Source organism: Bufo gargarizans, chromosome 2 (assembly GCF_014858855.1).
Source record: "Bufo gargarizans isolate SCDJY-AF-19 chromosome 2, ASM1485885v1, whole genome shotgun sequence".
Lineage (NCBI taxonomy): Eukaryota > Metazoa > Chordata > Amphibia > Anura > Bufonidae > Bufo > Bufo gargarizans.
In genome coordinates, this window is record NC_058081.1 from 495,926,388 (window position 1) to 495,949,792 (window position 23,405).

Consider the following 23,405-nt stretch of genomic DNA (forward strand, 5'->3'; position numbering starts at 1 on the left):
TACACTTTTTGTGATGTAAGGTGACTGGTTTATTTAGCACAGTTTTTATTTTAAAAAAAATTACGGTGTTCATCTGAGGGGTTAGGTCATGTGATATTTTTATAGAGCCGGTCGATATGGACGCGGCGATACCTAATATGTATACTTTTTTTTTATTTATGTAAGTTTTACACAATAATATCATTTTTGAAACAACAAAAAATCATGTTTTAGTGTCTCCATATATTTTGAGAGCCATCGTTTTTTCAGTTTTTGGGTGAATATCCTAGGTAGGGTCTCATTTTTTGCGAGATGAGATGATGGTTTGATTGGCACTATTTTGCGGTGCATATGACTTTTTGACCACTTGCTGTTGTACTTTTTGTGATGTAAGGTGACTGGTTTATTTAACACAGTTTTTATTTTTTCCGGTGTTCATCTGAGGGGTTAGGTCATGTGATATGTTTATAGAGCCGGTCGATACAGACGCGGCGATACCAAATATGTATACTCCCCCCCCCCATATTTTTTACCAATTTTTTTTAACTTTATTTGGGGGAAATGAAGTTTTTGTTTATTTTTACTTGAAACTTTACTTTTTTTTTGGGGGGGGGGACTTTATTTTTTAAACTTTTTTTTGGCTGTATGAGTAATACAGTGAGTATTACTCATACAGCTTCCGGGGCCTGTGAGATCCTGCTCTTCACCGGAAGGCAGCGCGATGCCTTCCTTAGACATCGCTCTGCCTTTCATGCCAACGGGTCCCCCCCACAGCCGCATGGGGACTTGATGGCACCGCCCCCCGCCGGATAAGGTAAAAGCCGCAAACCGCAGGTCTGAATTGTCCCCCCGGCGTTGTGACAGGATGCCCGCTGAATGATTTCAGCGGGAATCCTGTCACAATTAACCCCCGCCGCGCCGTAATGTAAATTTAAACTTAGGACGTACCGGTACCCCCTGGATCCTTAAGGACTCGGGAAACAGGGCCTACCGGTACACCCTAAGTCCTTAAGGGGTTAAGGATAATACAACGAGGAAAATTTATCAAAACTGTTGCGAAGGAAAACTGGCTTAGTTGACAATAACAACCAATTAGATTCCACCTTTCATTTTCCAAAGGAGCTCTGAAAAATGAGAGGTGGAATCGGATTGGTTGCTGTGGGCAACTAAGGCTACTTTCACACTAGCGCAATGAAGGGGAACTGCGATCCCGCCTAACCCCTCAGGTTCCGCAATCAACAACTATTGCAGCACTTGTGAGGTAAGGCAAAGGGATGCGACTCCTTCTGCCCTCTGATCAGAGCCCCCGTAGTGATTCGCTGGGCTCCAATCAGTTAACATGGCAGCCTGAATGCTGCTGAATCCTTCCATGGCAAGTTCCCTGCTGCTCTGTGCACAAGGCACAGCTCAGCAGGCAGAGTGTCAGAATCCTATTCACCCAAAGGCCCCTTTCACATGAGCGAGTATTCTGCACGGGTGCAATGCGTGATGCAAACACATTGCGTCCACACAGAATTTGGACCCATTAATTTCAATGGGGCTGTGTACATGAGTGTTGGTTTTCACTCATTAATTGTGCGTTGTGTGAAAATCGCAGCATGTTCTATATTCTGCAATTTTCACGCAACGCTGGCCCCATAGAAGTGAATGGAGCTGCGTGAAAATTGCATCCTCAAGCAAGTGCGGATGCAATACGTTTTTCACAGATAGTTGCTAAGAGATGTTGTTTGCATACCTTCAGTTTTTTATCACGCGTGTGCAAAATGCATAAAATCGTATTGCACCCGCCTGATAAAAACTGAAAGCCATCGCAGACAAAACTGAATGACTTTGAAAAATCGAGCATTTTTCACTGAACACATTCGCAACGCATCCGGACCTAATCCGCACACGCTCGTCTGCAAGGGGCCTAATAATTCTCTATTAGGCCTCTTGCACACGAACGTTGGGTGCCTGAGGCTGTATTGCGCAATCACAGAGATGCGGAACGGAAGCACAGATGTTAACCCCACGGAAGCACTATGGAGTGCTTCCGTGGTGTTTCTGTCCGTGCCTCCGCACCGCAAAAAAATAGAACTTATTTTTTTGCGGTGCGGACGGATCACGGACCCATTCAAGTTGATGTCCGTGCATTGGGAACCATAAATTGCGGTCCCCAATGCACAGAACGGATGCACAACGTTCGTATGCAAGAGGCCTTAGAATGAACAGGACACGGGATCAAAAGATCCCAGATTCTAGCCCCCCAAAATAAAAGGTAAAAAAAAATTACAATTTTTGTTTGAATGACCCCCTTTTCCAATATTACATTTAAAAATATATTAACAATAAAAAAATAAACAGGTATCGCTGTGTCCGAAAATGTCTGAACAATTAAAAAAGAAAAAAAAAATGAAAAACGCATGATTTGCCATTTTTTTGTCACCCCCCCAAAATTTTTTGAATAAGGCCTCTTGCACACGGCCATATTGCAGGCTGCATACACGGGCCGCCGCACGGAACGGAACCACAACGGCCGTGTACAAGAGGCCTAACAGTGATGAAAAAGTCATACATACCACAAAAATCGTACCAATAAAAACTACAGTTTGTCCTGCAAAAAAAAAACTCTCATACAGCTTTGTGGATGGAAAGTTATGTCAGAAAATGGCGATGCAATGAAAATTGATTTTTTTCAAAGTTTTTTTTATTAAAACAAAAAACCTATACAAGTTTGGTATCGCTGTATTCGTATTGAGCTACAGAATAGGGACGTCATGTCATTTTTAGTAGTGTGGTAACCATCTGTCACACCAGTAAGTGAATACATCTAAGGCACTTTTTAGCAGTTAATGATTGTATATAATTAGTTAGATTATAATCAAATATCCACATGACAGGTTCCCTTTAAGCAGGGAGGAATCATGACTTTAGATGGGAAAAATGCTGAATATTCTTAAAAACAAATATATAGCACTATGGCCTCATGCACACGACCGTTTTTTTTTTAAGGTCCGCAAAAACGGGGTCCGTAGGTCCGTGATGGTTTTTTCGTCCGTGGGTCTTCCTTGTTTTTTGGAGGCTCTACGGACAAGAAAAATGAAAAAAAAATCTAAGTCAAGTTTGCCATTAAAATGATAGGAAAATTCGGACACGGATCACGGACGCGGATGACAATCTTGTGTGCATCCGTGATTTTTCACAGACCCATTGACTTGAATGGGTCCGTGAACCGTTGGCTGTGAAAAAAAATAGGACAGGTCATATTTTTTTCACGGCCAGGAAACACGGATCACGGATGCGGCTGCCAAACGGTGCATTTTCCAATTTTTCCACGGACCCATTGAAAGTCAATGGGTCCGTGAAAAAAAACGGAAAACGGCACAACGGCCACGGATGCACACAACGGTCGTGTGCATGAGGCCTAAATCGAATATATTAGTGTTTTAGAATATTTGTCTTTTTTTTTTTTTCAATCTGTACAGTTCGGCATACTCCTCCCCGACAAGCGTCTCCGTCACCATGGGAACGCCTGGGGGTTAGAATATACAATCGGATCTGAGTTTTCACAATCTCACTCATCACGGTACCTAGTGCAATTGCCGTTGTTAAGCAGAGTCCCTATTCTTTATCTTTTATTGCACTGCATGTATCAGTCTCCACTGCAGTTATGGCATTCTATTCATGCATTTCAGAAGTCATTGTCCTAGTCTGAAATCTCTCCCATTAGGGCTCTTTCTTCTAGAAATGTTGTTGTCCACTCACTCTTAGGCCTCCTGAACACGAATGTGTGCGCCCCGTGGTCGTGCTGCGGCCCACAATGCACAAACACCGTCCGTGAGGCAGCCATTCACTTTAATGGGTCCGCGATCCGGCCGTTCTGCAAAAAGATAGGACATGTTCTATCTTTTTGCGGAACAGAAGTAAGGGACGAAACCCCACGGAAGCACTCCGTAGTGCTCCCGTAGGGTTCCGTTCCGCACCATTCCGCATTTGTGGACCCATTGAAGTAAATGGGTCCGCATCCGTGATGCGGAATGCACATGGAACGGTGCCCGTGTATTGCGGATCCGCAAATGCGGTCCGCAATACTGCAACGGGAAGCACACGTTTGTGTGCAGGAGGCCTTACTAAGTGAATGCCGTCCTTAGCAGCTCAGAGGGACTGAAGGGAGTGGGCGTTTCTTTCTCCATTGGCTTTCTCCAGAGCTTATTGTGCTTCTGAGCTCAGTGCAGAGGCCACTTTCCCATCCTAAACTCAGGGCGTTAACACTGCAAAATGCTCAGCATCTCAGACTACTGTTTTCTATGTATGACAGCCACATCTTCCCTCCAGTACATATTAAGCGCATGTCTTACTCCAATCAGAATAGAATTTATTAATGAAGAGCTTGAGTGCATATGCATGTGTTCGTTTCAGTTTATTTATCTGTAAAGAATAAATCAAGGAAACTCGACGTACTGTCGATTTCTTGAAAACGTTTCACTCGTTCTTCCAACGAGCTTTCTCAATTCTGAGTGATTGTACAAAAATTCTGGGAATAAATATGTAACTGAATCCACATCTGGTAATTATACCCAGCATTGGGTCAAAGGTGTTGATGCCATTATCCTAATTGGAGTCAGTAGGTGATAAAGACTTCCGAGAAAAAGGTGTCAAGACAGCATTGTATGTGGCAGACAATAGATGTCTAACCCCCCCCCCCACCTCTATTCAAGCTTGGCTTCTCTATTGTCTGCCACATACAATGCTGTCTTGACACCTTTTTCTGGGAAGTCTTTATCACCTACTGACTCCAATTAGGATAATGGAATCAACACCTTTGACCCAATGCTGGGTATAATTACCAGATGTAGATTCAGTTACATATTTATTCCCAAAATTTTTGTACAATCACTCAGAATTGAGAAAGCTTGTTGGAAGAACGAGTGAAACGTTTTCAAGAAATCTACAGTACGTCCAGTTGCCTTGATTTATACTTTACAGATATATACCATGACCTGGATAAATAAGAACCTTCACAGACATGTTTCAGCTTATTAGTCAGCCTCCCTCAATGGATTGACTCTGCATCATTTTACACAGTTCATGCCCCGTCTGTGTTTTAATCAATGTGACCTTGTGTTCATAAACTCCCCCCACCTCCATAAACAGTTTTCTGTGACCTGCAGTATTTCCCGCTCTCTAAGTGTCATGGACGTTCCCGTGGCAGGTACTAGGAGATCGGAGAGACTGGCAACTCAGGGGGTAAATTGACAAGGTCACTGTGGATCTTATTGTGTGTTTCGGTGAAAGCCACACCCCTTGCTTCAGGTGTTGCTTGTTGGTAATTTACTTTTCCCATAAGTAGCCGCATCTCACTCTTGGAGGTGCGGTTTATAGATGTTCTTCCTGCCTTCTAACTAGTTGGTCAGTTGTACTCTGTGGTGCTTCTAGAGTTGCCAGTTTTCTACTTTCAGATGAGTCTTGTCTTTTCTTTTTGTTTTGTGTTTTTTATATTCCCTGTTGTTTGTATCTGGACCTGAGACATTGACTTCCATTCGTCCATCTGGGGTGGAATGGGTTGTCTCTGGTCCTAACCTCATTCCAGGGCCTTATAGGGATATAAGGGCCTACAGTGCTGCCCATAATTATTCATACCCCAGGCAAATTTTGACTTAAAGTTACTTTTATTAAACCAGCAAGTAATTTTTTGACGGGAAATGACATAGGTGTCTCCCAAAAGATAATAAGACGATGTACAAGAGGCATTATTGTGGAAAAAAAAACATTTCTCAGCTTTTATTTACATTTGAGTAAATAAATACAAGATGTTCCGCACTGTGGAAAATCTCAGAGGATAGTTAGAATCCAAGGATCACCACCAAGGCCATCCTAGTGAATCTGGGCTTTGCTAGTGGCAATGTCTCAAGGCAGACAATCCAACGGAGACTGCACAATGCAGACCAAGGAGGACGCCACTTCTCCAGATAAGGCACACAAAAGCTCGCTTGGCCTTTGCAAAAGCTCATCTGGACAAAGAAGAAGACTTCTGGTCTTCTGTGTTATGGTCAGATGAAACAAAAATTGAATTGTTTGGTCACGATGATGTTTCCTTCATTTGGCGTAAAAAAGGAGAAGCCTTCAACCCAAAGAACATCATCCCCACTGTCAAACATGGTGGTGGGAACTAGGGATGAGCGAACTCGAACTGTATAGTTCGGGTTCGTACCGAATTTTGGGGTGTCCGTGACACGGACCCGAACCCGGACATTTTCGTAAAAGTCCGGGTTCGGGGTTCGTCGCTTTCTTGGCGCTTTTGTGACGCTTTCTTGGCGCTTTTTGAAAGGCTGCAAAGCAGCCAATCAACAAGCGTCATACTACTTGCCCCAAGAGGCCATCACAGCCATGCCTACTATTGGCATGGCTGTGATTGGCCAGAGCACCATGTGACCCAGCCTCTATTTAAGCTGGAGTCACATAGCGCCGCCCGTCACTCTGCTCTGATTAGCGTAGGGAGAGGTTGCGGCTGCGACGTTAGGGCGAGATTAGGCAGATTAACTCCTCCAAAGGACTTGATTATTGATCGATCTGCAGCTGTGGATCATTGAGCTGCTGATACTCAATTGCTCACTGTTTTTAGGCTGCCCAGACCGTTTGTCAGTCACATTTTTCTGGGGTGATCGGCGGCCATTTTGTGTCTTGTGGTGCGCCAGCACAAGCTGCGACCAAGTGCATTTAACCCTCAATGGTGTGGTTGTTTTTTGGCTAAAGCCTACATCAGGGTGAAGCTGTCACACCAAGTGCATTTAACCAGCAATAGTCTGTTTATTTTTTGGCCATATACTACATCAGGGGCAAGCTGCGCCTGTCACCAAGTGCATTTAACCCTCAATGGTGTGGTTGTTTTTTGGCTAAAGCCTACATCAGGGTGAAGCTGTCACACCAAGTGCATTTAACCAGCAATAGTCTGTTAATTTTTTGGCCATATACTACATCAGGGGCAAGCTGCGCCCGTCACCAAGTGCATTTAACCCTCAGTAGTGTGGTTGGTCAAGCTATCACACCAAGTGCATTTAACCAGCAATAGTCTGTTCATTTTTTGGCCATATACTAAATCAGGGGCAAGCTGCGCCCGTCACCAAGTGCATTTAACCAGCAATAGTCTGTTCATTTTTTGGCCATATACTACATCAGGGGCAAGCTGCGCCCGTCACCAAGTGCATTTAACCCTCAGTAGTGTGGTTCGTCAAGCTGTGACACCAAGTGCATTTAACCAGCAATAGTCTGTTCATTTTTTGGCCATATACTACATCAGGGGCAAGCTGCGCCCGTCACCAAGTGCATTTAACCCTCAGTAGTGTGGTTCGTCAAGCTGTGACACCAAGTGTATTTAACCAGCAATAGTCTGTTCATTTTTTGGCCATATACTAAATCAGGGGCAAGCTGCGCCCGTCACCAAGTGCATTTAACCCTCAGTAGTGTGGTTGGTCAAGCTGTGACACCAAGTGCATTTAACCAGCAATAGTCTGTTCATTTTTTGGCCATATACTACATCAGGGGCAAGCTGCGCCCGTCACCAAGTGCATTTAACCCTCAGTAGTGTGGTTGGTCAAGCTATCACACCAAGTGCATTTAACCAGCAATAGTCTGTTCATTTTTTGGCCATATACTACATCAGGGGCAAGCTGCGCCCGTCACCAAGTGCATTTAACCCTCAGTAGTGTGGTTCGTCAAGCTGTGACACCAAGTGCATTTAACCAGCAATAGTCTGTTCATTTTTTGGCCATATACTACATCAGGGGCAAGCTGCGCCCGTCACCAAGTGCATTTAACCCTCAGTAGTGTGGTTGGTCAAGCTATCACACCAAGTGTATTTAACCAGCAATAGTCTGTTCATTTTTTGGCCATATACTAAATCAGGGGCAAGCTGCGCCCGTCACCAAGTGCATTTAACCCTCAGTAGTGTGGTTGGTCAAGCTGTGACACCAAGTGCATTTAACCAGCAATAGTCTGTTCATTTTTTGGCCATATACTACATCAGGGGCAAGCTGCGCCCGTCACCAAGTGCATTTAACCCTCAGTAGTGTGGTTGGTCAAGCTATCACACCAAGTGCATTTAACCAGCAATAGTCTGTTCATTTTTTGGCCATATACTAAATCAGGGGCAAGCTGCGCCCCTTACCAAGTGCATTTAACCCTCAGTAGTGTGGTTCGTCAAGCTGTGACACCAAGTGCATTTAACCAGCAATAGTCTGTTAATTTTTTGGCCATATACTACATCAGGGGCAAGCTGCGCCCGTCACCAAGTGCATTTAACCAGCAATAGTGTGGTTATTTTTTGGCCATATCCCAGTCTAATTCTGTCACTAAATCCATACCGGTCACCCAGCGCCTAAATACTAGGCCTCAAATTTATATCCCGCTAAATCTGTCGTTACCGCTGTACTGTTGTGGCTGGGCAAGTTATTTAGTGTCCGTCAAAGCACATTTTTTGTTCTGGGTTGAAATACAATTCCCAATTTAGCAATTTCATAATTTAGTGGTTTCTGCTATATCAGAGCTATTTGAAATCTATCCCTAAAAGGGTATATAATATTCAAGGTGCACATAGGGTCATTCAGAATAACTTCACACACACGCTACTGTGCATTTCCAAGTCTAATTCTGTCACTAAATCCATACCGGTCACCCAGCGCCTAAATACTAGGCCTCAAATTTATATCCCGCTAAATCTCTCGTTACCGCTGTCCTGTTGTGGCTGGGAAAGTTATTTAGTGTCCGTCAAAGCACATTTTTTGTTCTGGGTTGAAATACAATTCCCAATTTAGCAATTTCATAATTTAGTGGTTTCTGCTATATCAGAGCTATTTGAAATTTATCCCTAAAAGGGTATATAATATTCAAGGTGCACATAGGGTCATTCAGAATAACTTCACACACACGCTACTGTGCATTTCCAAGTCTAATTCTGTCACTAAATCCATACCGGTCACCCAGCGCCTAAATACTAGGCCTCAAATTTATATCCCGCTAAATCTCTCGTTACCGCTGTCCTTTTGTGGCTGGGAAAGTTATTTAGTGTCCGTCAAAGCACATTTTTTGTTCTGGGTTGAAATACAATTCCCAATTTAGCAATTTCATAATTTAGTGGTTTCTGCTATATCAGAGCTATTTGAAATCTATCCCTAAAAGGGTATATAATATTCAAGGTGCACATAGGGTCATTCAGAATAACTTCACACACACGCTACTGTGCATTTCCAAGTCTAATTCTGTTAGTAAATCCATACCGGTCACCCAGCGCCTAAATACTAGGCCTCAAATTTATATCCCGCTAAATCTCTCGTTACCGCTGTCCTGTTGTGGATGGGAAAGTTATTTAGTGTCCGTCAAAGCACATTTTTTGTTCAGGGTTGAAATACAATTCCCAATTTAGCAATTTCATAATTTAGTGGTTTCTGCTATATCAGAGCTATTTGAAATCTATCCCTAAAAGGGTATATAATATTCAAGGTGCACATAGGGTCATTCAGAATAACTTCACACACACGCTACTGTGCATTTCCAAGTCTAATTCTGTCACTAAATCCATACCGGTCACCCAGCGCCTAAATACTAGGCCTCAAATTTATATCCCGCTAAATCTCTCGTTACCGCTGTCCTGTTGTGGATGGGAAAGTTATTTAGTGTCCGTCAAAGCACATTTTTTGTTCTGGGTTGAAATACAATTCCCAATTTAGCAATTTCATAATTTAGTGGTTTCTGCTATATCAGAGCTATTTGAAATCTATCCCTAAAAGGGTATATAATATTCAAGGTGCACATAGGGTCATTCAGAATAACTTCACACACACGCTATTGTGCATTTCCAAGTCTAATTCTGTCACTAAATCCATACCGGTCACCCAGCGCCTAAATACTAGGCCTCAAATTTATATCCCGCTGAATTTGAATACAATACATTGGGCCAAATAATATTTTTGTTGTTGTGGTGAACCATAACAATGAGGAAAACATCTAGTAAGGGACGCGGACGTGGACATGGTCGTGGTGGTGTTAGTGGACCCTCTGGTGCTGGGAGAGGACGTGGCCGTTCTGCCACATCCACACGTCCTAGTGTACCAACTACCTCAGGTCCCAGTAACCGCCAGAATTTACAGCGATATATGGTGGGGCCCAATGCCGTTCTAAGGATGGTAAGGCCTGAGCAGGTACAGGCATTAGTCAATTGGGTGGCCGACAGTGGATCCAGCACGTTCACATTATCTCCCACCCAGTCTTCTGCAGAAAGTGCACAGATGGCGCCTGAAAACCAACCCCATCAGTCTGTCACATCACCCCCATGCATACCAGGGAAACTGTCTCAGCCTCAAGTTATGCAGCAGTCTCTTATGCTGTTTGAAGACTCCGCTGGCAGGGTTTCCCAAGGGCATCCACCTAGCCCTTCCCCAGCGGTGAAAGACATAGAATGCACTGACGCACAACCACTTATGTTTCCTGATGATGAGGACATGGGAATACCACCTCAGCATGTCTCTGATGATGACGAAACACAGGTGCCAACTGCTGCATCTTTCTGCAGTGTGCCGACTGAACAGGAGGTCAGGGATCAAGACTGGGTGGAAGACGATGCAGGGGACGATGAGGTCCTAGACCCCACATGGAATGAAGGTCGTGCCACTGACTTTCACAGTTCGGAGAAAGAGGCAGTGGTGAGACCGAGCCAACATCGTAGCAAAAGAGGGAGCAGTGGGCAAAAGCAGAACACCCGCCGCCAAGAGACTCCGCCTGCTACTGACCGCCGCCATCTGGGACCGAGCACCCCAAAGGCAGCTTCAAGGAGTTCCCTGGCATGGCACTTCTTCAAACAATGTGCTGACGACAAGACCCGAGTGGTTTGCACGCTGTGCCATCAGAGCCTGAAGCGAGGCATTAACGTTCTGAACCTGAGCACAACCTGCATGACCAGGCACCTGCATGCAAAGCATGAACTGCAGTGGAGTAAACACCTTAAAACCAAGGAAGTCACTCAGGCTCCCCCTGCTACCTCTTCTGCTGCTGCCGCCTCGGCCTCTTCTGCTGCTGCCGCCTCGGCCTCTTCCTCCGCCTCTGGAGGAACGTTGGCACCTGCCGCCCAGCAAACAGGGGATGTACCACCAACACCACCTCCGTCACCAAGCGTCTCAACCATGTCACACGGCAGCGTTCAGCTCTCCATCTCACAAACATTTGAGAGAAAGCGTAAATTCCCACCTAGCCACCCTTGATCCCTGGCCCTGAATGCCAGCATTTCTAAACTACTGGCCTATGAAATGCTGTCATTTAGGCTGGTGGACACAGACAGCTTCAAACAGCTCATGTCGCTTGCTGTCCCACAGTATGTTGTTCCCAGCCGCCACTACTTCTCCAAGAGAGCCGTGCCTTCCCTGCACAACCAAGTATCCGATAAAATCAAGTGTGCACTGCGCAACGGCATCTGTAGCAAGGTCCACCTAACCACAGATACGTGGACCAGTAAGCACGGCCAGGGACGCTATATCTCCCTAACTGCACACTGGGTAAATGTAGTGGCAGCTGGGCCCCAGGCGGAGAGCTGTTTGACGCACGTCCTTCCGCCGCCAAGGATCGCAGGGCAACATTCTTTGCCTCCTGTTGCCACCTCCTCCTTCTCGGCTTCCTCCTCCTCTTCTTCCACCTGCTCATCCAGTCAGCCACACACCTTCACCACCAACTTCAGCACAGCCCGGGGTAAACATCAGCAGGCCATTCTGAAACTCATATGTTTGGGGGACAGGCCCCACACCGCACAGGAGTTGTGGCGGGGTATAGAACAACAGACCGACGAGTGGTTGCTGCCGGTGAGCCTCAAGCCCGGCCTGGTGGTGTGTGATAATGGGCGAAATCTCGTTGCAGCTCTGGGACTAGCCAATTTGACGCACATCCCTTGCTTGGCGCATGTGCTGAATTTGGTGGTGCAGAAGTTCATACACAACTACCCCGACATGTCAGAGCTGCTGCATAAAGTGCGGGCCGTCTGTTCGCGCTTCCGGCGTTCACATCCTGCTGCTGCTCGCCTGTCTGCGCTAGAGCGTAACTTCGGCCTTCCCGCTCACCGCCTCATATGCGACGTGCCCACCAGGTGGAACGCCACCTTGCACATGCTGGACAGACTGTGCGAGCAGCAGCAGCCCATAGTGGAGTTTCAGCTGCAGCACGCACGGGTCAGTCGCACTACAGAACAGCACTACTTCACCACCAATGACTGGGCCTCCATGTGAGACCTGTGTGCCCTGTTGCGCTGTTTCGAGTACTCCACCAACATGGCCAGTGGCGATGACGCCGTTATCAGCGTTACAATACCACTTCTATGTCTCCTTGAGAAAACACTTAGGGCGATGATGGAAGAGGAGGTGGCCCAGGAGGAGGAGGAGGAGGAAGAGGGGTCATTTTTAGCACTTTCAGGCCAGTCTCTTCGAAGTGACTCAGAGGGAGGTTTTTGGCAACAGCAGAGGCCAGGTACAAATGTGGCCAGCCAGGGCCCACTACTGGAGGACGAGGAGGACGAGGATGAGGAGGAGGTGGAGGAGGATGAGGATGAAGCATGGTCACAGCGGGGTGGCACCCAACGCAGCTCGGGTCCATCACTGGTGCGTGGCTGGGGGGAAAGGCAGGACGATGACGATACGCCTCCCACAGAGGACAGCTTGTCCTTACCCCTGGGCAGCCTGGCACACATGAGCGACTACATGCTGCAGTGCCTGCGCAACGACAGCAGAGTTGCCCACATTTTAACCTGTGCGGACTACTGGGTTGCCACCCTGCTGGATCCACGCTACAAAGACAATGTGCCCACCTTACTTCCTGCACTGGAGCGTGATAGGAAGATGCGCGAGTACAAGCGCACGTTGGTAGACGCGCTACTGAGAGCATTCCCAAATGTCACAGGGGAACAAGTGGAAGCCCAAGGCCAAGGCAGAGGAGGAGCAAGAGGTCGCCAAGGCAGCTGTGTCAATGCCAGCTCCTCTGAGGGCAGGGTTAGCATGGCAGAGATGTGGAAAACTTTTGTCAACACGCCACAGCTAACTGCACCACCACCTGATACGCAACGTGTTAGCAGGAGGCAACATTTCACTAACATGGTGGAACAGTACATGTGCACACCCCTCCACGTACTGACTGATGGTTCGGCCCCATTCAACTTCTGGGTCTCTAAATTGTCCACGTGGCCAGAGCTAGCCTTTTATGCCTTGGAGGTGCTGGCCTGCCCGGCGGCCAGCGTTTTGTCTGAACGTGTATTCAGCACGGCAGGGGGCGTCATTACAGACAAACGCAGCCGCCTGTCTACAGCCAATGTGGACAAGCTGATGTTCATAAAAATGAACCAGGCATGGTTCCCACAGGATCTGTCTGTCCCTTGTCCAGATTAGACATTAACTACCTCCCCTTAACCATATATTATTGGACTCCAGGGCACTTCCTCATTCAATCCTATTTTTATTTTCATTTTACCATTATATTGCGAGGCTACCCAAAGTTGAATGAACCTCTCCTCTGTCTGGGTGCCGGGGCCTAAATATATGCCAATGGACTGTTCCAATGTTGGGTGACGTGAAGCCTGATTCTCTGCTATGACATGCAGACTGATTCTCTGCTGACATGAAGCCAGATCCTCTGTTACGGGACCTCTCTCCTCTGCCTGGGTGCTGGGCCTAAATTTATGAAAATGGACTCTTACAGTGGTGGGTGACGTGAAGCCTGATTCTCTGCTATGATATGAAGACTGATTCTCTGCTGACATGAAGCCAGATTGTCTGTTACGGGACCTCTCTCCTCTGCCTGGGTGCTGGGCCTAAATATATGCCAATGGACTGTTGCAGTGGTGGCTGACGTGAAGCCTGATTCTCTGCTATGACATGAAGACTGATTCTCTGCTGACATGAAGCCAGATTGTCTGTTACGGGACCTCTCTCCTCTGCCTGGGTGCTGGGCCTAAATATATGCCAATGGACTGTTGCAGTGGTGGCTGACGTGAAGCCTGATTCTCTGCTATGACATGAAGACTGATTCTCTGCTGACATGAAGCCAGATTGTCTGTTACGGGACCTCTCTCCTCTGCCTGGGTGCTGGGCCTAAATATATGCCAATGGACTGTTGCAGTGGTGGCTGACGTGAAGCCTCATTCTCTGCTATGACATGCAGACTAATTCTCTGCTGACATGAAGCCAGATTGTCTGTTACGGGACCTCTCTCCTCTGCCTGGGTGCTGGGCCTAAACTTATGAAAATGGACTCTTACAGTGGTGGCTGACGTGAAGCCTGATTCTCTGCTATGACATGAAGACTGATTCTCTGCTGACATGAAGCCAGATCCTCTGTTACGGGACCTCTCTCCTCTGCCTGGGTGCTGGGCCTAAATATATGCCAATGGACTGTTGCAGTGGTGGCTGACGTGAAGCCTCATTCTCTGCTATGACATGCAGACTAATTCTCTGCTGACATGAAGCCAGATTGTCTGTTACGGGACCTCTCTCCTCTGCCTGGGTGCTGGGCCTAAATATATGCCAATGGACTGTTGCAGTGGTGGCTGTCGTGAAGCCTCATTCTCTGCTATGACATGCAGACTAATTCTCTGCTGACATGAAGCCAGATTGTCTGTTACGGGACCTCTCTCCTCTGCCTGGGTGCTGGGCCTAAACTTATGAAAATGGACTCTTACAGTGGTGGCTGACATGAAGCCTGATTCTCTGCTATGACATGAAGACTGATTCTCTGCTGACATGAAGCCAGATCCTCTGTTACGGGACCTCTCTCCTCTGCCTGGGTGCTGGGCCTAAATATATGCCAATGGACTGTTGCAGTGGTGGCTGACGTGAAGCCTCATTCTCTGCTATGACATGCAGACTAATTCTCTGCTGACATGAAGCCAGATTCTCTGTTACGGGACCTCTCTCCTCTGCCTGGGTTCCGGGGCCTAAATATCTGAGAATGGACTGTTCCAGTGGTGGGTGACGGGAAGCCAGATTCTCTGCTATGGGACCTCTCTCCAATTGATTTTGGTTAATTTTTATTTATTTAATTTTTATTTTAATTCATTTCCCTATCCACATTTGTTTGCAGGGGATTTACCTACATGTTGCTGCCTTTTGCAGCCCTCTAGCCCTTTCCTGGGCTGTTTTACAGCCTTTTTAGTGCCGAAAAGTTCGGGTCCCCATTGACTTCAATGGGGTTCGGGTTCGGGACGAAGTTCGGATCGGGTTCGGATCCCGAACCCGAACATTTTCGGGAAGTTCGGCCGAACTTCTCGAACCCGAACATCCAGGTGTTCGCTCAACTCTAGTGGGAACATAATGCTTCGGGGGTGTTTTTCAGCCAATGGACCAGGGAACCTAATCACAGTAAAAGGCCCCATGAAAAAACAGCAATACATGAGGATTCTCACCGGCAACATCAGGCAGTCTGCAGAGAAACTTGGCCTTGGGCACCAGTGGACATTTCAGCATGACAATGACCCAAAACACACAGCAAAAGTGGTGAAGAAATGGTTAGCAGACAACAACATTAATGTTTTGGAGTGGCCCAGCCAAAGTCCAGACTGGAATCCAATTGAGAATCTGTGGAGGGAGCTAAAGATCAGGGTGATGGCAAGAAGACCCTCCAACGTGAAAGATTTGGAGCTCATTGCTAAAGATGAATGGGCAAAAATAGCTGTGGAGACATGCAAAAAGCTGGTCTGCAATTATAGGAAGCATCTGATTGCTGTGATTGCTTCAATAAAAGTAACTTTAAGTCAAAATTTGCCAGGGGTATGAATAATTATGGGCAGCACTGTAGGTATACAGCATATGAATATTCCTACCTTCAAGGTCTATTCATATTGATAGGTAGTTAGGGTCCAGATTGGGGTTGTTTAGGAGGTGACCTGTTCCTTCCCTAGTTTCCAGGCCCAGTTACTGTTCCCCTTCCCTCCTGTGTTTAGTGTGGAGTTTTTCCCCCACACTGATCGTGACACTAAGCTGTCATGATAATGTGTATTCTGAGACCAAGATCTGTGTGCTGTGAGCATAAACTGTCTCTTACACACCATGGGCCAGATTTATCATGACTCTGACAGCTCACTCCACTTTCACATATGGCTAAAGTCAGTTTTAGCCAAGTCAGATTTATGATCGGCTCTTTAAGACTGTAATAAATGTGGTTTGACGGTAGCAGTTTATCCGTCAGTAAGCAGCTTTACAAAAGTTGCACATCTTTACGAAAAAGTCGCACGTTTTTATAAAAAAGGAGCATGTTCTATTAAAAAGTCTCATAAGATAAGCATGGTCCTCACTGGAGTGAAATTGCGACTTTTTTGCGACTTTTTAAATAGTCCCAATAGTAAATCTGTCTAAAGATTCATTTACATAAGGAAACACGCCCACTTTCAGAAAACTGGCGAGCATAGTGCAGAGCAGAAAAAAGTCGCAAATTTGTGCGCAGTTTTAGCGTTTAGGACTTTATTTTGGGACTTTTTCGCACCATTATTCTGACCTGAGCTAATGATAAATCTGGCCCCATGTGTGGAGAGGATGGGGGCAAGGATTAGAATAGGGCTCACTAGTGATTGGCCTAGAAGTAAGGAAGTCTAGAGCAGTATAGAACTGGCAGACTGCCTGTATTACGACATGCCCCCAGGGTTGAGGAGAACTGCTGGATGTAGGGGCAGCTAGAAGTCAATATAAGCAGAACAGATCACAGGGGGAGGCTGGAATGGATCCTCACACTGTCCCCAGCAATAGCAGAAGTTGATTTGTGAGGAGCTCTAAAACTCACCCTTTAAGATTTGATCTGCACAAACACTTCAGATTTAAAGGCTACTAAAACTGCACCTGCTTTGGCTTGAGTACAGTTGGTCTGTTTGTATCAATGCCCGTATACCTAGCTGATGGCACAACGCCCTGTGCACTCAGTATGCTTGTGGGATCTAAATTCCAGTGCCATGAATTCCTGTAATTAGGTGGCAAGCGTTCCGAGCCTTGTTGTCATCCTGCTGCACAAGGCAATCAGCAGGACAGCGGGCTCTGGGCTGTGGGCACTATAGTCTTCTCGACAGCTTTTGGATGTAGTCTTGTTTTGTGCTTCAGAGCTTTACCATCTGCATTTCACTTGATCATGTAAAATGATGTGGTCTCCATTATTTAAATGTAGGTGATTACTTTCTGTATAGGAGCCCTCAGGCCGGGCATTATCCTGCAGTATGTTGACATGACTATGGCATCTAGGGTGGCCCTCGTGTTTATCCAGTGGAATTAGTAGATAGTAACATTGTAAGATAGCTATTAAAAGGTGTTGTCCACTTTACAAATCCCCTTTTTTTAGGCTACATGCACACGACCGTATGTGTTTTGTGGTCCGCAAATTTCGGATCCTCAAAAAAAACAAAAAACGAAATGAATGGGTCTGCATCCTATCCGCAAAAGAAAAAAACGGAACGGACACGGAAACAAACAATGTTCGTATGCATGTACGCTTAACAGAAGGGTCTACAGATGATCAGGTATCCTGCTGCAGGGAGATCCCTAGGGATCAGTAACAAATGCGTGAACCTGACAGCAAGTGTTCAATTCCTTCACAGCGCCACCACAGAGCAAATTAAGTATTACACAGTTTTCGCTGAAATTTGCTGTTCATGTAAAGCACATACATGATAAATCCTCCACAGAGAGAGCTCTCCTCTTGCTAGTAGATGATGAACTTCACTAGAGGATCACCCACCTGTTGTTGGTTAGTTAAGTTGTGGATTAAAATGTGAACAAGCTGGATGGAAGTTGTGTCATCCACAAATTAGGAGATAAGCATCTGCTTCATGAGAGTAGGGGTAAGAATGGAGTGACTGGTCGAGCATGTGCTCTGCCACTCCACTCATTCTCTATGGGACTCAGGGCTGGTGCAAGGATTTTTGCCACCCTAGGCAAAAGCTAATTTTGCCGCCCCTTGACTCCGCCCATTGACCATACCCTTTTACCCGCCCCTTTTGAAAAGTAAAGTAACAGTCAAGTATTTTAAAAAAAACAAAAAACACTTTCAGAAAGGCGGGGGGCGGGGCACAGGCGGCGGGCGGGTGTTACTGATTCGAACTCCAGAGTGCCGGCGCTGATGGGACTCGTTCTGTACTTGGCTATCTTTAAAAGGGGTTGTGCCAACCAGCACCTGAATGTGAATACTTTTGTAATTGCATGTAATTTAAAGGGAGTCTGTCACCTCCATATGGCCATATACAGTGCTTACATGGCGTACACTGTGTAGGTGCCCAGGCTCCTCTGCCTTCTTTTCACTTTACTCCTTTCCAGTCTCTGCCTTTGCCCGCCCTCCAAGTCTCTTGCCTCATCGATAGGTCCGGACTTGGAAGGCGGGCAAAGGAAGAGGCTGGGGAGGAGTAAAGTGAAAAGAAGGCAGAGGAGCCTGGGCACCTACACAGTGTACGCCGCCCTGGGCACTTGCAAGTGCTCATTTGCATATGAATTAAACTTTGTTTTTCCTGCTGGTGCAAGTCTAAAGAAAAGAACAAAGGTACCATTACATTCATGTATAGGTGTGTTACAGAGCCATGTAAGCACTGTATATGGCCATATGGGGGTGACAGACTCCCTTTAAAATTTAGTATAGCCATTGAGTTGTTCAATAAAATGTATCTGTAAAGCGCTACCTGCTGTTTTTTTTTTTTTTGTTTTTTTTTGGTCCAGGTCACTGAGATGGCCGCACATGCTCAGTTTCATCCTTCCACTGCCTCCTGAGTTGTGATAGGGAGAACATGGACATGCCCCCTTAGCAGAAAAGACACTCCCCTTAAGCTTTCAGCTTGATATAAATCGCTATAGGTATTTAGCAAATACGGCTGTGTGCATGAAGCCTTATAGTGAGTGTAGTATTGTCATGAGTAATGGGGAAGGGATAACACCAAATTACACAGAAGGAATAGACCGGAGTCTAGGTCATAAAGCTAAGGGAGAGGGATGGTGACCTCCTAGGAATTCCTAGACCTCTTCCTGACTCCTGCCAGTATGAGTAGACCTTAAAGCTGGAAATACTCATACACTGTAACCTAGGCCCTGAAGACCCTAGAAGGCCCTAGGAATGGTGGCAGGGAATGAGACTACTGGTTCCTTCCCAGATAAAGGAATCAGAATCTCCCTGAGGCCTAGACAACAACACACACAAGAGAACAACAAAATGCACAGAATGCACTTAGCTTAAAGCCGAATGGAGGAGCAGGGGATCCAAAGGAACAACACGCCAGCTCAACCAACTCCAGCGGGAAATATCTACCGCATGGTATGCAGTGTGAGTCAGAACTAAATAGGGCCTCAGTAATGAATACAAGCTGCACCTGAAAAGAGGTGTGGCCACTACCAAACACAACACTGAAAAAACTGAGAGACTGTCAGATACTCTCATGTGCTGCCAGTCTCTCCGATCTTCTCACTTCTATCATGGCAGGGACCGTGACAAATATGTTGTGTTTATGGTAAGTTTGGTAGTTGTATAATGGTGGGTGGTTGCCTGATACAGTGTTATGGTGCTCAGTGGGTGACCGTGTTACAGTCCTATAGTGGATAACTATACAGTAATGGTCAGGGGGCATAGCTTAAGGTTCATGGGCTCTGGTGCAAAAGTTCAGCATAGTCCCTTCACCCTTTCCCGCATTTACAACAAAACTAAAATGTCACGCTTGGCATGGACATTGACTGCAGTAGCAGTGTGCATGTGTGAACACTGCTCCATTCAAACTCTGTGGTCATACAGTGAAGAGGAGTGGAGGACTTGGGACCCCCATTCTAATTATCAATGGTAGAGGCTCTGCTCTCTCTGCAACTGCCATGCCCTGTGCACTTTAATTGACAGGACCAGGCAGTAAAAATGTCATTACACCTGGCCCTGTCAATGAAAGTGCAGAGGGCCCAGCACTTGCAGAGAGAGCAGAGCCTCTAGGTGTGATGCAACTCCCCCATTGCTCCTAGCAGGCTTGGACTGGCCCACAGGGGAACGGGTGAATTCCCACAGTGACAAAGCGGGGCCCCGTCCCCCAGCAAAGCATATCAACCAGCCTATAGCCATAAAAAAACGGGGTAGATTATTAAACAGACCACCCAATTTATTATCATAGAGGGATCAGGTGGCTAAGATGACTTGTATGTACAAAGGCAGGCCAGCCAGTATTCTCTTTCTCTGGGAACCCACCTTCTCGAAAGCTGCTGCTTGGACCCCTATAAAGATCTTTAGTTTCTTACTGCTGCCTGCCGCTCTGTGAGAAGGTAGCATTTGCTTGTACAGTGGGCTCCTAGAATTAATTTTACTGGTGGGCCCTAGGCACCCCAGTACGACACTGGTTCCTAGATGCGCATTTGCATACAGTATATGAAGGACACATATAAACATAGACCAACACAGATGCCTTCAGCTGCCAAGCGCCCATACAACAGGTCAGCCAGTTTCCAAGGTACAAACTGCTGACAGATGCCCTTAAATATAATTTCTGTACAATTACAGCATCAGGTAGAAGTAGGGAGTGTGGTGGTGCAGCTGTTCTGTGGTTGGGGGTAGTGTATAGTGTAGAGGTTGTTATATTAGGGGGGTGGTCTGCATTAGGCCACATGCACTAGGTGGGGGAGATTTATCAAGCTGGTGTGAAGGAAAACTGGCGTAGTTGCCCATAGCAACCAATCATATTCCACCTTTTATTTTCCAAAGGAGCTCTGAAAAATGAAAGGTGACATCTGATTGGTTGCTATGGGCAACTAAGCCAATTTTCCTTCACACCAGTTTTGACAAATCTCCCTGTCAGTATTATGTGTGGATTTTCCATGTGGATTTTTGTGTGAAATAAAGTATCAGCTAAAAAGATGACATTTTCAAACTCTCATGTATAAGGTGTGGGAATTTTCCCAGTGGAAAGTGACCTGCGGTGTGGATTTTGAAATCTGCAGCATGTCCACAAGCAACACATGTATATTCTGGCGTGGATTTGGTGCGGAAACGCTGTGAAATCCACATGAAAATCCGCATGGAACTCATATTAAGGCCTCTTTCACACGAACGTGTGCTGTCCATGCCCGCGTTGGGGTACACAAATTGTGGTCCGAAATGCACGGGCACCGACCATGGGCCAGTCGCATGCAGATCATAACCCCATTCACTTGAATGGGGTCTGCGATCCGTCCATTCCGCAAAAAGATAGGACAAGTTCTATCTTTTTGCAGAAAGGAAGCACAGAACGGAACCCCATGAAAGCACTCCGTAGTGGTTCTGTTCCGCATCTCCGGATTTGTGGACCCATTCAAGTGAATGGGTCCGCATCCGTGATGCGGAATGCACACGGCCGGTGTCCCGTGTATTGCAGACCTGCTGCATGCGGGCCGCAATACGGCCACGGGGGACCACCGGTCGTGTGCAAGAGGCCTAACTACAATGCTGTGTGAATGTACCCCTAGGGGTTGTATTATAGAGGTGTTGACGGGTGGAGTAACCAGTCACGTACACTGTTTAATGGTCCCATCATGAACGCTGATATGGGCTTTTCAAGCTCCCTGTGACCTTCACCATATCCTGGAGATAATGTGGTCAGCAAAATGCTTTGAATGGAGGCTGGAAACAAGTGGTGGTGATTAGAAGTGAAGAGTACAGAGACGAGAGGGAGAGCTGGATGATTCATCACTCATCTCAAGAGGTGACTCAGAAGGCGCCATGTTACCCGTATGAGAAGCGGCGCCATCACCCTCTGTACAATCAGCCAAACAGAAGCACATGGACTATCCGCAGCCTTTCAATCAATGCTAATCAGATCCTGTCTTTCCCCATCCATCCTTCATATGTGCACTGGATTTTTACATTGACATCAGAATTTAAAGCTGTAGCCACCACATACACTACAGACTCTGAATGATATATCTGTAATATGCAACACTAAACAAAGTTGCCATGTCTTCTTTTTCTATCTCACTGTTCTCCCTCTGTGTGTCAGTCTTCACTATTTCCCTGGTATTACATTCACAAGTGAGGAAGACCTTGAAAAATAGTACTTCTGACAACCACATCATTCCTTGCAGATGGGTAAACTTGGCATCATCTCAAATTAGAGAACGTCTTTGATATGTCGCCTGTCCCAGCACGGGAAAGGTATAATACAATTTTCTTGAGATTTAAAGAGGTTATCCCATGAATAATGTAAAAACTGAAAATCATACATGCATCTAATACATGAAAACCTCTTACTAACAAAGCTAGAACCAGCCCTGTACCTCACATGGATCCAGAGATCTCCCCATTCATTTCTCCAATTGCTCTGCAGGATTTATATCAAGCTGGCCGCCTTTCTCACAGAGTATGTGTATATGTATATGTCCTGTCAGCAGGACAGTGAAATTAGAAAAAAAGCTAACAGCAGGTGGCGCTATACAGATATATTTCAATGAATAACTCAGTGGCTATGCTAAATTTTTGATTACATGCAAGTACAAAAGTATTCAGATCCATGTGCTGGTTTGAAAACTGTAGAATGTTTTTCATGGGACAGCCCCTTTAAATTCCATTGATTCAAATGTATCCCAATGAATTCTTATGCAGCATGATGACGATGCAGCGTGAATAGAGCTACATTTCAAGATGGTCCTTGCTGGGCCAATGACACAGAATAGAAATGTAAGTGTCTGAGGTTATAGGGGTATATAACCCAAGGCAGATAAACATCAAAGAGGGCAGAGGCAGCTCAGGGCCTCCCTTTATGAGCTGTATTTGGATGTAGCTGTCTTTAAAGAAGGGGTCTTCATAGGAATTTGAATACAGAGAGAGTCTCTGATGAAGTATGCAAGGCAGTAGATTGGCACATGAGGTGGACATCTCCACTGGTAGCAGGTCAGCAGCCCTGCTGGTGTTCAAGATGATATCAGGTCACAATGGGCCCTCTGCCCTCATCTTATTCTGACAAGGTAAACCAGATCACCACGGTTCCTCAGTAGGCCCTGGGAAGTGTCCAGTTTTGCCTGCTGCTGGCATCATATCCAGACAGCTCATTATAGAAGGAACATTACTTTGAGCCCTCAGTCTATAGAATAATTTTTATTCCCGGCTTCATTTGAAGTGTGTCGTCCGTGCTCATATCTGGAGGGCTGAACATTTATTTTGATTGCGCATTGGAAGTTGTTACGTTTTATTTCTTACCTTCAATTCATCTGCATCATAAAAATCCACACGCACTGCAGGAACCATCCAGGTCTCGAAGAGTGTGGCCAGGATCTGCTTGGCAATGGAATCAGCGATGAGGTGGAAGTGTAGTGGGTTTCTCCTGCAAAGGACAAGAATGAAACATCAACCTATGAAGGACCAGGGCATGGCATAATGAGCAAAGCCTCGTAAAATCTCCGCTTAACACCAACTCTTGCTAGTCAAAGGCTCTTCACACCCCTGCCATCAGCTGAATGAAGGGGCCACAGGACT

The 23,405-nt window shown here is 46.2% G+C and overlaps 1 protein-coding gene across 2 annotated transcripts in view; it reads right to left on the minus strand.

The window, feature by feature from the left end:
* The window catches only part of LARGE1 (LARGE xylosyl- and glucuronyltransferase 1), a 537,914-nt gene that overhangs the window by 188,659 nt on the left and 325,850 nt on the right, over positions 1 to 23,405 (minus strand). For both annotated transcript variants that reach the window (XM_044281208.1, XM_044281209.1), the window contains exon 5: positions 23,130 to 23,253. In XM_044281208.1, coding sequence (XP_044137143.1) covers positions 23,130 to 23,253 — 124 coding nt within the window. The remainder of the gene's footprint in view (positions 1 to 23,129; positions 23,254 to 23,405) is intronic.